At 46.9% G+C, this 17,357-nt stretch overlaps 1 protein-coding gene across 1 annotated transcript in view; it reads right to left on the bottom strand.

Annotated features, from left to right (window-relative positions):
* LOC101546556 (nuclear autoantigen Sp-100) overlaps positions 1–17,008 on the bottom strand; it is a 73,580-nt gene extending 56,572 nt beyond the window's left edge. The window contains exon 1 of the mRNA XM_055123558.1: positions 16,899–17,008. Coding sequence (XP_054979533.1) covers positions 16,899–16,933 — 35 coding nt within the window. The 5' untranslated portion in view covers positions 16,934–17,008. The remainder of the gene's footprint in view (positions 1–16,898) is intronic.
* Positions 17,009–17,357: the final 349 nt, after the last annotated feature.

Here is a 17,357-nt window from a genome sequence, read left to right as displayed (position 1 = left end):
ATCCTATTTCTTTGAAGAACACCCTGGCCATCTCAATCACTATCTGCCAACAGTCCATTAGCCTATCCTAATTTCACAAAAACTGTCAGTGAACACAAAAAGCTGCACAAAGCCCTTCATAAAGAGATCATAGCTCTCAAGTCTTCACTAGAGGTCCTACATAAAGTAGGAAGAGCGCCTTGAGAATAAGGAACTATTCTAGAAGGGGAAATAGGCTACCACCATCGACTTAGCTCATCCAGAATCCCCTCTTGCAGCATGAGGGAATAGGGATAGAGAAGGTTCCACCTCTATAGTCCCATAACAACATGAAGAAACAGCAAAAATCCTCACCACCAGGACAAAATGAAGAAAAGATCTCAGAAGCCTCAACAGGGACTACCCACAAGTACAACCTCCTCTCAGATAAAGAATTCAGAGAGGAAATCGTGAAGATGGTCAACGAACTCAAAGCAACCATGGAACAGACATCCAATAAATTAAGGGAGGATATGAACGAAGCATTGGAACGGACCACCAAGAAAATACAGGAAGAAATGAGAGCAGAAATTTCAAAGCTACGAACAGTAGTGACACAACTAAAGGAATCAGTAGATGAGATAAAAAACTCAGTAGGAGCCCTCAACAGTAGAATAGTTACAGCTGAAGACAGAATCAGTGAGCTTGAAGATGAGCTGAAGAAAGCTTACAAGCAACAACAAATAATGGCAAAAGACCTCAAAATGGCTCTAGGGCAAATCAAAGTCCTAGGGGATGACCTGAAGAGGAACAACATAAGAATCACTGGAGTACCAGAAGCACAGGGAACTAATCCCAATGAAAAAACCACAGTTAAAGACATCATTGCTAAGAAATTCCCAGAGCTGGAGAATGCAGGCATCCAGATCCAAGGAGCCCTAAAGGGTGCCAACTAAAAGGGACCCCAATAAAAAAACTCCAAGGTATATCATAGTCAGAATGATGGATGCTGTGTATAGAGACACAATACTGCAAGCAGCAAGGTCAAAGAAGGAAATCACATACAAAGGAGCACCCCTTAGATTTACAGCAGACCTATCAGAGGAAACCTCCAAGCCAAAGACAATGGTGGGATATAATGAAAAAACTCAATGAGATGAACGCCTCACCAAGAGTACTTTATCTGGCCAAACTCTCACTTAAACTCAAAGGAACCATACACTATTTCACGGATAAACAACAGCTCAGGAACATCATAGACTCAAAACCAAACTTAAAAGGACTAAAGGGGCTACTGTAAGACAAAGAAAAACCCTACAAGAACAACAAACCTTACAGAAAGATGGCACAAAATCCCATGACAGTTATCTCTCTAATGTTAACGGTCTAAATGCACCAATCAAGAGACACAGAGTGGCAAAATGGATTCGGAAACTTAACCCAACTTTCTGCTGCCTGCAAGAAACATACCTGAACATTCAGAGCAAGCACAGGCTCAAAGTGAAAGAATGGAAAACAATCCTGCAAGCAAACAACTCCCTCAAAAAAGCTGGGATGGCCATACTAGTGTCCGACAACATAGATTTCAGGTTGAAAGAGATCAAAAGGGACAGTGAAGGTCATTTTCTATTCATCAAGGGATATGTACAACAGGAAGAAATCACACTCTTAAACATATACTCACCTAATGAGAGACCAGCTAAAAACTTAAAACAACTCCTAACAGAGTTTAAGAGGGACATTGCTAGCACCACAATAGTAGTTGTAGACTTTAACACTGCCTTATCATCTCTGGATAGATCGACAAGAACAAAACTCAGCAAGGAAACAATGACTCTGAAGGAATAAATGGAAGAGAGAGGGCTAATAGACCTATACAGGGCTTTACACCCCAAAAAGAAAGAATATACATTTTTCTCCAGTGCACACGGAACATTCTCCAAAATAGACCAGGTGCTGGGTCACAAAACATACCTCAATAGAATTGGGAAGATAGAAATTGTATCAACTATCTTTTCAGACCACGATGCACTGAAGATAGAAGCTAATCACACACAGACACGGAGCACCAAATTGAACACCTGGAAATTAAACAACTCATTGTTGAACAATGAGTTGGTCGGAAAGAAAATCAAGGAAGAAATCAAGAGATACCTCGAAACAAATGAGAATGAAGACACAAGCTACCAGAACCTCCTGGACACAGTTAAGGCTGTGTTGAGGGGAAAATTTATAGCGCTGCAAGCATTCCTCAGGAAGGAAGAAAGGGCCTATACAGATAGCTTAACTTCACAGCTCAATATCTTAGAAAAGGACCAGCAAAAGGAACCCAAACCAGACCAAAGGAAAGAAATAATAAAACTTAGAGCAGAAATTAACGACATGAAAACCCAAAAAACAATTCAAAATATCAATGAAACAAAGAGCTGGTTCTTTGAGAAAATAAACAAGATTGATAAACCACTAGCAAGACTCACAAAGAAAGAGAGAGAGAGAACCCTAATAAACAGAATCAGAAATGAAAAGGGGAACATCACAACAGAAACCAATGAAATTCAAAAGATCACCAGAGACTACTTTGAAAGTTTGTATGCTAGGAAACAAGAGAACCTAAAAGAAACAAATAAATTCTTTGATTCCTACAATATCCCAAGACTGAACCAAGAATACCTGAATAGATCCATGAATACCAAGGAAATTGAAATTGTAATCAAACATCTTCCCAAGAACAAAAGCCCAGGCCCAGATGGTTTCACTAGCGAATTCTTCTAAACATTTAGAGAGAACCTGTCTCCTCAAGCTTTTCCAGAAAATGGAAGAAACAGGAACTCTCCCAAACAGTTTCTATGAAGCACATAATTCCCTAGTACCAAAAGCAAATAAAGACACCACTAACAAGGAAAATTACAAGCCAATATCCCTGATGAACACGGATGCGAAGATCCTCAACAAAATATTAGCAAATAGAAACCAACAACTTATCAAAAAGATCATACATCACGACCAAGTGTGATCCATCCCGGGGATGCAAGGATGGTTTAACATTCGGAAATCAATCAACATAATCCATCATATCAACAAAAGTAAAAATAAAAACCATATGATCATTTCGGTAGATGCAGAGAAAGCATTTGACAAGATCCAACACCCATTTATGATGAAAACTCTTACCAAAATGAGTTTAGAAGGAACTTTCCTCAAGATAGTCAAAGCCATCTACCACAAACCTGTGACAAGCATTATCCTCAATGGAGAAAAACTAAGGGCCTTCTCTCTAAGATCAGGGACAAGACAAGGATGCTCACTCTCACTTCTGTTCTGAAACTTCTGTTCAACATAGTATTAGAAGTACTTGCAATAGCAATTAGGCAAGAAAAAGATATTAAAGGCATCCAGCAACATAGTACTGGAAGTACTTGCAATTGCAATTAGGCAAGAAAAAGACATTAAGGGCATCCAGATAGGAAAGGAAGAAATCAAGTTCTCACTATTCACAGATGGCATGATGCTATATCTAGAGAATCCTAAAACCTCTACCAGGAAACCCCTAGAAACAATAGACTTGTACAGTAAAGTTGCTGGCTATAAAATCAATAACCAAAAATCCATGGCCTTCCTATACACAAATAGCGAGACAGAGGAAAGTGACATAAAAAAAAAATCCCATTCACAATCGTGCCCCAGAAAATCAAGTACTTCAGAATCAGCCTAAGGAGGTTAAGGATATCTGCAAAGAAAACTACAAAACCCTACTCCACAAAATAAAAGAAGACACGAGGAATTGGAAACATATTCCCTGCTCATGGATAGGAAGACTTAACATTGTTAAAATGGCAATACTCCCCAAAGCACTATACAGATTCAATGCAATCCCTGTAAGGATACTCATGAAATTCTTCAAAGAAATGGATCAAACACTCCTAAAATTCACATGGAACAATAAATGCCCATGAATCACTAAAGCAATTCTTGGGAAAAAGACGATGGGTGGTATCACCCTCCTCAACCTCAAACTCTACTACAAAGTAGTAGCAATTAAAACAGCATGGTACTGGAACAAAGGCAGAGCCACAGACCAATGGAACAGGGTTGAATATCCCTACATAAAACCCCAAATGTATGATCATCTAATCTTTGATAAGGGAGCAACATAACTGGTCAACCACATGTAGAAGAATGGGCTTAGACCTCGACCTAACACCATGCACAAAAGTCTGATCAAAATGGATTAAAGACCTCAACATAAGACCACAATCCGTAAGGTACTGCAAACCACAACACTCAAAAGGAGAGAGAACAAAAGGGAATGCCCTGCCACAGAGGCAGGGTGGGTTGGATGGGGATGGGATGGGGGGTGGGAGGGATACTGGGGTCATCGGTGGAGAACGGGCACTGGTGGAGGGATGGGGACTCGAGCAGTGTATGACTGAAACATAAGCACGAAAATATGTAAATCTGTATCTGTACCCTCACGGTGATTCATTAATAAAAAAGTAATTAAGAAAAAAGAAAGGAACTTACATACAAAGGAAAGCCTATAAGATGTACAACATACCTATCGAATGAGACTCTGTGAGCCAGAAGAGAATGGAGGGATATGGTACAAAAACTCAAGGGAATCAACCCCTCACCAGAGTGCAAACCTCAATGAGCACTGCAGCCAGTCCGAGGTGCAACCCAGCCCACTCACCCCAAGCACCACAGCAAGCCGTGTGCGAGCGCCAGAGTCAGGCGTGTGTGCAATGACAGGCCACCGAGACACGGCAATAAAGGAGGGCAGACGGGAGGGAATTTTGAGACTGATGAGGCTTTGACAAGAGAGCCTCTCTAATATTAGTCAATCCAGGTGCTGTAGGATAACATTGGTTGGTCCTTTCTCCCTTGCTGCAGGGAGCTTAGGTCTACTGGGTTACCCCAGCACAGTGCTCCCGAGGGACTCCCATTCCTCAGTGTTTATCTTTGACTTCTCCTCTGTGCTCTCCTTCCCCTATCTGTTAATCAGATACCCCCAAATACTCTCAAATCCGACCCTGTTACTTGTAAGGTCAGATCCTTCCTAGAATTCCGGATTTTGTATTTGTAAGTGAAATATTGCTTTTCTCTTTCCCTTATGTCCTTTGCATAGTTTACTTCAGAGAGATGTCCTTTTTGTATAGACACAGGAAGACAGTTAATGGCATGCTTTTGCAGCTTTGGAGTTCATTGACTCGAAATAATATTCACTCCTGGCCATCTGTCATATTTGCTCGACTTAAACCTTAGTTGCCCTTAGTTCCAAAGCAGGGTCTCGACGAAGTGAGTGGATGGACCCAGGGCAAGCTGTGAGCTACCCTGGCATCAAAACAGGAAAGGACAAGTGCCATAATACTTAACTATAAGTTAAAAGCATGGTCATGGACAAATTCTGTCATGATCCAAAGAGAACCAACTGGATAAGGACCCTGCTGGGATTAGGAAGGACTAATCTGGACTGAGCACTGTAGTCTGAGATCTGTAGTGAGATTGTCTCCAGGAGAGCCACCCTATTAGCTTAATATATCTCTCTTACTGTGTCCATACAAAATGACTAATATTATTAAGACGTAGAATAAAGATGGACGTTTAAATGGTTATTGGACTAAGGAAAGGAGAAATGCACCCCTAGATGGTATTTCACCCTTAGGCGGGTCCCCTTCCTGGATGAAAATTTGTCCTAGAAAAAGCTTTCCCTGAGGAAAGGACTTTACCTCTGTTGATTGTACAAACCCACCTATGTGCAATTGCTACCTCAACCCCTCATGATTTGGCTCTATAACTAAGGCTATCAGAGTGGGCACGGGGAGAGGAATATGGGAGGGGGCGAGACTGGGAGGAGGCAGAGGGAGATGAGATTGGAATAAATTGCAACTGATCACCAACCAGCCTGGCCCTTGCTTCCTCCTTCCTCTGCCCTTTGCATCAGCCATCAGGGGTGAAGGAAGTGGCCCCAGACCTCAGAGTTCAGGCAGGGAGAGAGTGAGCACCGCGCTTCTCACTTATTTTGTGATTACACAAGTTCAATGTGAGATCGAATTTTTTAATTTGCATTTCTTTAATGACTTTAATGGTGGTGAACACATTCAAGAGCTTATTGGAAATTCATATTGTGTGCGTGTCTGTTTGTCAGTCTGTCTCTCTGTTTGAGTCTTTGGTCCCTTTATATTATTATGTTATTGTTTTTGTTTGGGGGCCACACCTGGTGATTCTCAGGGCTTTCTCCTCGCTGTGCACTCAGGAATCACACCTGGCAGTGCTTAAGGGACAGTATGGGATGTTGGGGATCAAATCTGGGATGGCTGTGTGCAAGGCAAACACCCCACCCACTTTACAATCTCTGGCCAAAGATTATTGATGTTATCACTACTACTACTACTATTATTATTACCTTACATATGGATATGTAGGCATTCATATCAGTATGTAAGGTAATAATATGATATGAGGAATGACTTGGTGCCAGAACTGCACAGGAGGAAGAGAGCAGCATGAAACACCTTCAAGAGCGTCGAAGAAGTGGTTAAGAGGACGAAGAACCTCCAGCTCCAGGCACATCTTTTCGACTCCACCGTTCTTCCTGCACTAACATATGCCTCAAAGACCTGGGCCCTATGAAAACAGGATGAGAACGCTATTTGGGTATCCCGAGGAGGAATCGAAAGAGCTATGCTTGGAGTATCCCGTTTCACTCAAGTGAGAGAAGGAATCTGCAGTTCGGACCTTAATCGAGAGTCAAGAATCAGGGACGCTGTCTTGTTTGCCAAGGCATCAAAAATCAGATGGGCCGGACACATAATGTGATTCAGGGATGACCGCTGGACTAGAGCTGTTACCGACTGGATTCCATGGGACGTCAAAAGACCACATGGCCGCCCACCTACGAGATGGTCAGACTTCTTCATCAAAACCCTGAATGAATGGTTTGAGGCTCTTCCTGTTCCTGGAGCAAGCAGATATCATTGGGCTACATTAGCATGCGACAGGGACAAATTGAGACATTACTGGCACCCACTCGAGCAAATCGAAGATCAATGGGATGACAAGTGATACAAGTGATGTAGGCATTCAATATAAATCATGGAAAGAAGTATTTTGTTTGGTAGATTCATTACAAATATTTTCTCCCAATTTCCTGTGGTTTTCCTGTCATATCATGGATTTTGATGAAGACACATTTTTTATTTTGATAAAAACCAAATCCACTAATGGGGGAAAATTTAGGAGTAGGGGTTCTCTGGGCTTACTGCTGGATCTGCGCTCAGGGACCACTCTTGGAAGTGCTGATTGATTCTGCAGTGCCCAGGACTGAACCAGGATCCACCATGCACAAGGCAAGTGCCCGACCCCTGTAATATTTATGGTTCATAAGTTTAATGTGTTATTCAAGAATCACTATATCACTGTTATTCCGTTGTTCATCGATTTGCTCGAGCAGACGCCAGTAATGTCTCTATTCGTCCCTTTCGCATGATAGTGTAGCCCAATGGTGTACTGGAGGATCTTTCAGGGTCAGGGGAATAAGGACCGTTTTTGTTACTGTTTTTTTGCATATCGAGTACGCCACGGGTAGCTTGCCAGGCTCTGCCGTGGGGGCAGGATACTCTTGATAGCTTGCCAGACTCTCCGAGAGGGACGGAGGCTTTTGGGGCGGCCTCTAATTGCCTTTACAGGTGTTCCCAGTCTACCGAATGTAAACTTTTGGTCAACTGGCATGTTGTAACGATCTGCACACTGACAAACACGCACCTGCCTGCGTCTCTGGGCAGCACCTGGGACATCTGCGGCCTCAAGTTGATGGAGTGCGCCCAGAGGTTGTTGAGCAGCTGGCAGAGCAGGACCCTATCTTGGAGGGTCTGTGCCAGGTCAAACACCTGCGCCAAGTCCCAGGTCACCCAGTGGTTGGCTGACGGCACCCCACAGTGGATGAGCCACTGTGCGCACTGCCACTACGGCTACGACGCTGAGACTTGGCCCGGGGCAGGTGGCGATGCTGCGGTTGCCACTGCAGTATCTCCGTGGCCCGCTGATGCCATTCCGTCCGAATCTTGCAAAACAGCTGGTGATGTCCAGCAGGAATCACGCGTAGAGTTCTAGCTGGGATCACATGTAGAGTTCCATGCGTGGCGTGCTGAGTTTCTCACTGTCTAAGGCGACATGGTGAGCCGGTTCGGGAGAGCGCGAGGGATTCAGATAGCATCAGTGCCATCTTGCCTCCAATGTTCTTATTCAAGAATATTTGTGTAATTTAAGTTGATAAAATCTTTTTAGTCAATTACAACATAAGTATGAGGTTTGCATATATTTTTGGATTTTCTAATCTGTATCATTGATCTAGTTGTATACCCTTCCAACAATAAGATATTGGCTTAAATACCATCACTGACTGAAAATCCTGAACTTCAGTAGGAAAAGATTATTTTTTTCATTTGGGAAAAGATTGTTTTAATTTAATGTAAGTCATTTTTAGTTTCTCATGTGTCTTTATGAAATAAATAAGTCAATTTCTACAAGAATAATAGTTATATTTTAATAGGGCTCACAATAACCCTATAGATAAATTTAGTGAGCACTGGCATACATACAATATTGAATTATCTTAAATGATATTTTTGAGGTTTTAATTATTTATTACTATTGTCTGAGAACAGTTATCTTTGAAAAATATTAACCATATTCTCTTACTTTTCCTAACTTTTGCTGCAAGTCTCTGTGAAGTGTTATAGTAAAGCATTATAGGATTACTTTGTATTTTATAGAAAAGAATCAGGTCATTATAAATAATACTATGTAAATGATATAATTACAAATGACATAAATAAAATACCTTATTTCTTCCCTTTAAACATCTACTACTTTATTTTAGCAGAGGTTAGAAATTTAAATACAGTGCTAAAGAGAAATAGTTTGCCTTTTTATATCAAAGGAAAAAATTCAGTATCTTTAGTAAGCATGATGATTATTCCACAAATGACAGTTGGTCTCTTCTGTCCGTACATGGATATTGAGAAAGTTCCCATCTATTCTGAGTTTGTTGAGAGTTTTGCCGTGGGCAAAGGTTGCACACTGTAAAATGTACCTCAAAATGCTCATATGCTTTTTCTTTACTTCGGTAAATCATATTGATCTCCACAATCTCCTCTCTCCATATTTCACCGCATAATCAGCACAGGATTTTTTTTGTTGTTCTGTTTTGAGGCCACACTTGGTGGTGCTCAGATTGACTCCTAGCGAAACTCAGGGGACCAGGAGAGGTGCTGGGGATGTAACCTAGTTCAGCCACATCCAAGGTAAGCTCTTTATTCCTCTTTCATCCCTGTGACCAATATCTTTTTTTTTCTTTCAAAAAAATGTAGAGTGTGACAAGTTTCAGTGACTGCAGAGGTGGTTCTTCAAAACTGAGGATGGGGGCTGGACTGATAGCACAGTGGGAAGGGCATTTGCCTTGCATGTGGCCAACCCGGGTTCGAATCCCAGCATCCCATATGGTCCCCTGAGCACTGCCAGTAGTAATTTCTGAGTGCAGAGCCAGGACGGATCCCTGTGCATGGCTGGGTGTGACCCAAAAAGCAAAACAAACAAACAAACAAACAAAACGTAGGATGGATTAGGATGATCTCAGACATGCTGGACTGAGAAATTTTACCTCTGAAAAGTCACTTAGGGGATCTTTCCTATATCCTATTTGTTTTCATAGAAATGTGTATGTAACCCCAGACCGGGCCAACAACACCGGGGTGCCAGACAGAGAAGGTACAGCCAGCACGCCTTCTCCAGATGGAGCCCTGGCGACACTGAGCTTCTATTAACATGGCTCCGGTATGTGGGACTGGGACATCTCCAAAGCACGAGGCCGTGTAAGCCACCCCTGAGCATCCATTATCCCAGAGGCACAGAAACCAATCTCAGAATGCGGTGGCTGCTGGCAGATATACTCCTGGACTCTGAACTAAGCTATGGCCCTGTGCAGCCCGGGGAGGGGAAGGGTTTCTGTCCCTCAGTCTTTCCCCCCCGTGACAGCATGGTGACCGCCACCATTCAGAACCAATTGGACAGAGAGGTAGGAGTTTGCAGTGATGGGACACACGGGGAATCTCGCAATGGGGGAGACAGAACCGGCCCTGCCTCCTGCCCCAATGAGACCCCAAGCGGTTGCTCACGAACAGCTCCTCCGCTCCTGAACAGCCATGATCCCAGTGCCACAGAAACCAATCTCGGAATGCACTGGCTGCTGGCAGAAATACCTCTGGACTTAATACCAGAATTCCAAAACTGGGCGGCCACTTTCGCGACCATGAAACATCGCATGCTCTTTGTTACCAACAATAGAAAACATACAACCTAATGATGCCATTCCGGCAGGTCTGACTGTTGGGGGGAAAACTGCAAATAATGATAGTGAATTCTCTGTCGAAAATCGAATATAATCAAAGTAAGGAGAAAGTAAAGTGAAAATCATCTGCCACACAGGCAGAGGGGAAGAGGAGGGGGTATGCTGGGGTTTTTGGTGGTGGAACATGTGCACTGGTGAAGGGATGGGTGTTTGAGCATAGTATGACTAAGACTCGATCCCAAAAGCCCTGTAACTGTTCTCACGGTGACTCAATTAAAAAATAAATTAAAAAAAAGAAATGTGTAAAGTTTTAAAATATTCATTTGATTCACACACTTAAATTTTCATAGACTCGATCTTCCTTTTAATATTTTGCTTATTTCCAACTACATTTCCCCTTTCCATCCACATCACTGAAACTGCATTAACTTTACGTAGCAAAATCATAAACACTGACACTATTGTAACTGTGCTCCCTAACTACAACAAAAGTTAAAAAATATAAATAGCTTTATTTTGTATGAAGGTGGTACTAGTTTATAACAGTGTGTACGTCTCAGGCATACAGCACTACAAGTCAGCCTGTTTATGCTACGACAAGATCACTGCCCATCTCTGTTCCCCCCACCACCTCATCCACCGCTTATTCTGATCTGCCTCTGCTCCTTCCCTCTGGTAACCTTCATCTCGTCCTCATATGAGCAGCATAACAATACCATGCTTCTATGAATAAACCTAGCAGAAAGGTGTAAGAAATCGAGGGACAAAAATATAAATGTTGCTAGGAAATATTCTAAAGACATAATATACATGTAGCAATTAATAAGACAGAAGATTAGTTACGTGGCAAAATGTCAATCTTCAAACTGGCATAGAAGCCAAAAACAGTCCACAAACCAATCCCAATACGATTTTGTTTTATTTGGGGGCCACAACTCAAGCTGTGGGGCTCTTCCCCTGGACATTTGGCCGGGGGATTCCCCTGGGTAGGGGATTCCAAGGATGAACCTCAGCTTCCTGCACAAAGAGCAAACACACTAGCCCTTTGGTCGTTCTCCCCTGCCCTCAACAAGCTTTTGGCAAGATGGTTGGCAGATGCAAAGGGCCAAGATAAATAAAGAGAACAGGGACACTTGCTGGGCCAGATGCTGGCCTTGGCATAAAGGAATAAAGGGAGGATCCAGGGTCCAGCCAGGAGATGAAGAGGAAAGAACTCGGCTCTGTTTCCACCTCACCCTCCCTTAATCAGGAGGACAGACTCTTCACATCCTGCCTGTACCTTGCTGACCAATGAGCTGGGTCCCTCTTTGAAGGTTCATAACCACATCGGGGCATCAAATTCCAGCTTTGCAATACGAAGAGATTCCAGAGTCGAGTTACTCGACTGTGTAAGTGTGGTCAGCCCTACTGAGTGGTTCACTGGAAAGGATCTCTGGGACAAACAACGTACTTTGGCTCCAGGAAGAAAACCTTGACTCTAACACCAGAAGGGAAGGCGTGGACTGGTGGTCTCAATGGGGGGACAGCCACACCTGCCGTCCTACTTCTTGGGGAAGGGAAATGCAAACACTGCAGATCGGCAAGGAAAGGCTAGTTCCTTGGCTCCGCGGAGTCCTCAAACTACCGATGAAACAGGGCCCCCAGTCTGCATGTTCAAAGGGCAACACATCAGAGAGAAAGAGCAAAGAGAACAAGATGAACATGTGTGCAGTGCTGGGAGTGGGGTCCTGTGTGTGTGTGTGTGTGTGTGTGTGTGTTGAAGTGGGGAGTGGGAGGGACACAAGCTTTGTATGTCTGAATTTTGGGAGAAAAAAAGGTTTGTGCGGATGAGGTGTGAGGGGGTTAACCTCAAGTTGGGCCTTAGTGGAATCAGGTCAAACCATGGCAGGTGCGGGGCTGGAGTGATAGCACAGCGGGTGGGGCATTTGCCTTGCACGCAGCCGCCCCGGGTTCGAGTCCCAGAATCCCATATGGTTCCCTGAGCACTGCCGGGAGTAACTCCTGAGTGCAGAACCAGGAGTAACTCCTGTGCATCACCGGATGTGACCCAAAAAGCAAAAAAAAAAAAAAGACAACAACAACAAAAACCATGGCAGGTGCGAGAAAAGGCCTGAAAGGCAGCACACAAGTGTCCCTAACTGCAAACAGGAGGTGGGGACAGCCCCCATGCAGCACCCCCACAAGGGCCCGGGCGAGTCAATGAAGCCAGAGCAGAAGTGTGGAGAAGGGTGAGTGAAAGCAACAAAACCCCATTTTTTTCTGGAGCTCCTAGAGCCGTAGAGATCAAGACTCCTCCCCAAACAAACCCACTGGAGGAGACTTCCAATTTCCAATTAGGAAGAACAAGAAACAAGGGCGCCTGGAAACCAAACACTTATCATGGCAGGAAAGTTTGAGACCACCGCTAGGAACCCAGTGCAAACGGAAGGGGGAAATATTCCAAATATTCGGGGCACATCTATGCTGAAAAGGCTCAGGATGAGACTTCTGCCCCCCAGTTGGAAAAGGAACCATTTTCATATTAGGAAAGAAAACTTCTCTGCAGGAAAGGTTGGGTCGAATCTGCTACCCTAAGAACCCTAGAGCTCTGGACAAGCCAAGACATGGAGCCCAGGAGCCAGCGGCCGGGACCCAGGACCGCCACCCTGAGCGTGCGCACAGGTAAATCCTGGCCTGTCAGGGATCGACCAATGGGACAGTGGGGAGGGTGTTTGCCTTGCATGTGGCTGAGCGGTTCGATCCCCGGGACCCCATATGGTCCTCTGAGCCTGCCAGGAGTGATCCCTGAGCACAGAGCCAGGAGTAAGACCCGAGGGTGGCTGGGTACGGCCCCAAAACCAAACCAAAACCCAAACAAACAAAAAGGAAGGTCCAATCATTGCAGCAAAGTTCAAAGATTAAATGCAGAGGGAGTCAGAGAGATAGCAGAGGGGTTAAGAAGTTTGCCTGGCACACAGCTGACCCTGCCTCCCTCCCTGGCACCCGGTATGGTCCCCTGAACACTGAACACAGAGCCAGGAGTAAGCCCTGAGCACAGCCCAGCTTCCCCCCCTTAATAAAAGAGAGAGGCATTTATTTATATACATTTATAGGTTTCAAAATATTTAGCAAACTCTTCTTACCTTTAAAGAAAGAATAGTCACCCCAGCTAAATAACACGGGCAAGAAAGAAACCAGCATCTCAGAGAAGTAACAACTCAAGAGACTGGAGAAATAGTTCAGCACTGGGATGTTTGCTTTGCACCCGGTTGGATCCACAGTACACTCCCCCCCCCCCCCAATAAAGAAGTAGCAATTTAAACAGTTTGTGAACATGAGAACTCATGCCCCCTTCCATGCAACCAAAAGATGCAAATTAACAAAATGCACCTGCTTTCCCACTGTCCTTGCAGGTCTGGGGATGCCAGCTCAGTCACTGGTGGTAGAGAATATTGGTTCCACTACTGCAGCCTGAGAGTGGGTACAGTGGTAAGGCGCTTGCCTTGCAAGCAGCTGACCCGGGTTCAATTCCCACCACCACACCCTGAGCAGAGCTGTAATCCCTGATCACGACTGGGTGTGGCCCTAAAACCAAGAGAATAAACGCATTTCTTTAAATGAAGCCCTCTCTCACCACTCTCTCAATGTCCGCCCCTCAACTCAGCTGTGGGGGTCAGTTATGCTGCCGCTGGCCCTTTGCCCTGCCTTGTCCCTCTAAGTCCCACATATGAGAGCATCATTCCGCATCTGTCCCTTTCCTTCTTCTGACCAACCTCCCTCAGCATGATGTGCTTTTCCTGAGTTTCTCCTGAGTTCCATCCGTGCTGCTGCAAGTTGTATGCAGTTGGAATTACATGCAAGAGAAACCATTATTAATAGCAGTGTTGTAAAACACAGAATCTCAATCAATCACATTTTTGTTTTGTTTTGTCTTTGTTTTGGACTGGAGCAATAGTGCAGTGGGTAGGGCGTTTGCCTTGCACGCAGCCAACCCAGGTTTGATTCCTCCACCCCTCTCGGAGAGCCAGCAAGCTCCAGAGAGTATCTCGCCCACACGGCAGAGCCTGGCAAGCTCCCCGTGGCGTATTCGATATGCCAAAACCAGTAACAACAAGTCTCACAATGGAGACGTTATTGGTGCCTGCTCAAGCAAATCTATGAGCAACAGGATGACAGTGACAGTGACAGTTTTTATTTTGGGTCCACCCCCAACTGTGCTCAGGGCTCATTCCTGGCTCTGTGCTCAGGGAGCATTCCTGGCTTGGGGGGACTATATGGGATGCTGGGGGTTGAACTCCAGTTGGTTGCATGCAAGGCAAACGTCTTACCTGCTGTACAATCGCTCCAGTCCCCAGATAAAAATATTTTTAAGTGTGTTTTCTACACTCAGAGAGTCTCTTGCCCGCATGCCTGGCTGTCTTCCCCGGGGCCCCTCGGAGGGGATGGGCTCCAGCTTCCCTCCCTACCCTGAGCAGAGCTCCCGGCAGCCGAAGACCACGGGAACCTACCCACAGCCATGCTCAAGGCCCCTCTCCACACGTTCGGACAGGCCTCAGGCATGAAGGTACCGGCCGAGGAACCCAGGTGTGTGTAATCCCATTAACAGCCAACATCCAGAGACTTAAAAGCAAGCTCCCAGAAGTGATATCTTATAACCTACTTTTCCCTCTGGGAGAAACTCGCAAGCTACTGAGAGTTTCCTGTCCACATGGGACAGCCTTGCAAGCTTCCCATGGTGTATCCATATGCCAAAGCCAGTAATAAGCTGGATCTCATTCCCCTCACCCTGAAGCCCTTAGAGGCTTCTAAAATCTCAGGAAAAGGGTGAATGTAGAGGTTACTGAGACCACTCGAGCCATTCGATGATCAACAGGATTTCGTGATCGTGAAGTGTATTTTCTAGTTCTTCAGCTACTTAAAAAGACAAGTTGGCAGGATCTGAAAACAAGCCAATGATACTACACTTTGCTTCCACAACCACTTTTGGGGTTACAAATGATGTAACTCAAAGGAAAAAAAAGAAAAGAAGATGTAATTGTTCTCACCGTTAAAAGGGAACAGTTAAGAGTTGAAAAGGAGCCAGAAATTGTCAGTGTGAGGGCAACGGTTTGCAAAGAGGGTGCTTCGAGTATGGAGAAGCAGATGAGGGAAAAAGAACGAGGTGGATCTACACACCTATAACATAAAACTATAAGGTTTTCAATAATAAGTGAAAATGCAAAATGCCTTTATACTATTATCCCGGGCTGGAGCGATAGCACAGCGGTTGGGCGTTCGCCTTTCACTCGGCTGACCCGAGTTCGATTCCTCCACCCCTCCGGAGAGCCCAGCAAGCTACCGAGAGTATCGAGCCCGCGAGGCAGAGCCTGGCAAGCTACCCGTGCGTATTGGATATGCCAAAACCAGTCACAATAAGTCTCTCAATGAGAGATGTTACTGGTGCCTGCTCGAACAAATCGATGAACAACGGGATGACAGTGACAGTGACTATCATCCCACTTTCCCCCCCACTTATTCGAACACCGGGGTCTAGAAAGTTGTTCATGATGCATTTGCTACAGGCACTCACTACTCCAACCCCAATCCCTCCACCACTGTCACCCTCTACCATGACGCCCATTTCCCCAAACACCCCGCAAGCCTGCCCTCATCGCAACCCAAGATAGTTCATTTTATATTGCCCGTTACCACTAAAAGGCTAATGAAAGTCATCACCCCACTTTAAAAAAATACACATTGTGATTCACATACTGTTAGTTGTAACGTTTCGTAATACAAGGCTCCAACACTAGCACCGTCTACTGGAGTGTAACCCCTCAACCAACCACCGCCTTGGCCCCAGGTCCGGGTCCTGAGCCCAATTAATCTGATTCCGTGGCCTTGGGCCATGTGTTACTCCCTCCCTCTGTCCGCTACACCCCACAGGTGCGAGAGACCCTTCTGGGTCTGTGCCTTCGCCTCCATCCTGCTTTGTACAAGGACAGGAGCGACGCCCCCCAGGGAAGCAGAGAGACTGGCCGGCCGCAGAGGGCGAGTGCCCAGCGTCCCGGCGGCCCCGGGGCCCCTGCAGGCCTCGGGTCAGCGAGGAGTCTTTGTCCTCTAAATATCCCAGGCTGGAGAGCCCTGAATTCAGGGAACCCGGGAAGACAGAAGCCGCGCGCGGCGCGACCCGCAGAACGCGGCAAAGGGCAGGAAGGAAGAGCCGAGACGGCGGCGTCAGAGGGCGCCGACCCACCAACTCACCAAAACCGAAACCGGCCGCCCCGGGCCTTCCTCCCGGGCCCGTGCCAGCCTCGCCCGGGGTCGGACCCGGGCGACGCCGCCCTGCCCCGCAGGATAGCGGACCCCAAGGCGGCCCAGGTGCGGGACCGCCCCACCCCCGCCCCCGCGCCCAGGTGCGGGACCCCCGCCCGCAGGGCTGGAGGGAAACTCGAGAGCTCTAGCGCTTTGTTGGGGAGGGGAGGCTGGCGGCGGGGGGCTCGGGGTCACCGCACCCCCCTCCCCGGGGGTCAGCCCCTAGGGCGGCGGGGCGCGGGGGTTGGGGGGGGTCCCCGGGGCGCTCCATCCCGGCGGGGACCGGCGGGGCTGGGGGCGGGTGGGCGGTGCGGACGCTCACCTGGTGCTGAGCTGGCCATCGGCCCCGTCCATCATTGCGCCGCGGGTCTGGGGGCGCGGGTGCCCGCCGCGTCCCCCCCAGCGCCGTCCGGCCCGAGCAGGAAGACCGAGTCCGCGCACCCAGACCCCGCCCCGCCGGGGAAAAGGGAAGCGAAAGCGGCGCGGGGTGCGCGGGGCCCCGCCCCGGGACTGCCCGACGGGGCGCGCGGCAGGAAGGAGGTCGGGGAGCCACGGTCCACGGCGGCTGGGGTGGACCCCGGGCTGGGATCCCGGCCCTGGCCCCGCTGGAGCGGGCAGGGGAAACTGGACGGGAGTGTGACTGTGGGGGACAGAACTCGGGCTCAGCCTGCGGCGGGGCAGGGTGCTGGGGGTGGGGTGGGGTGGGGTGGGGTGGAGTGGGGGCGGTGTGCAGGTCCCGGGCCTCAGGCTGCCGCCCAGCTGGGCCAGGATGGCAGGTGAC

This window comes from Sorex araneus, chromosome X (genome assembly GCF_027595985.1).
Source record: "Sorex araneus isolate mSorAra2 chromosome X, mSorAra2.pri, whole genome shotgun sequence".
Taxonomy (NCBI): Eukaryota; Metazoa; Chordata; class Mammalia; order Eulipotyphla; family Soricidae; genus Sorex; species Sorex araneus.
The sequence above is the reverse complement of the archived record's forward strand: the minus strand, read 5'-3'. Positions and strand labels throughout refer to the sequence as shown.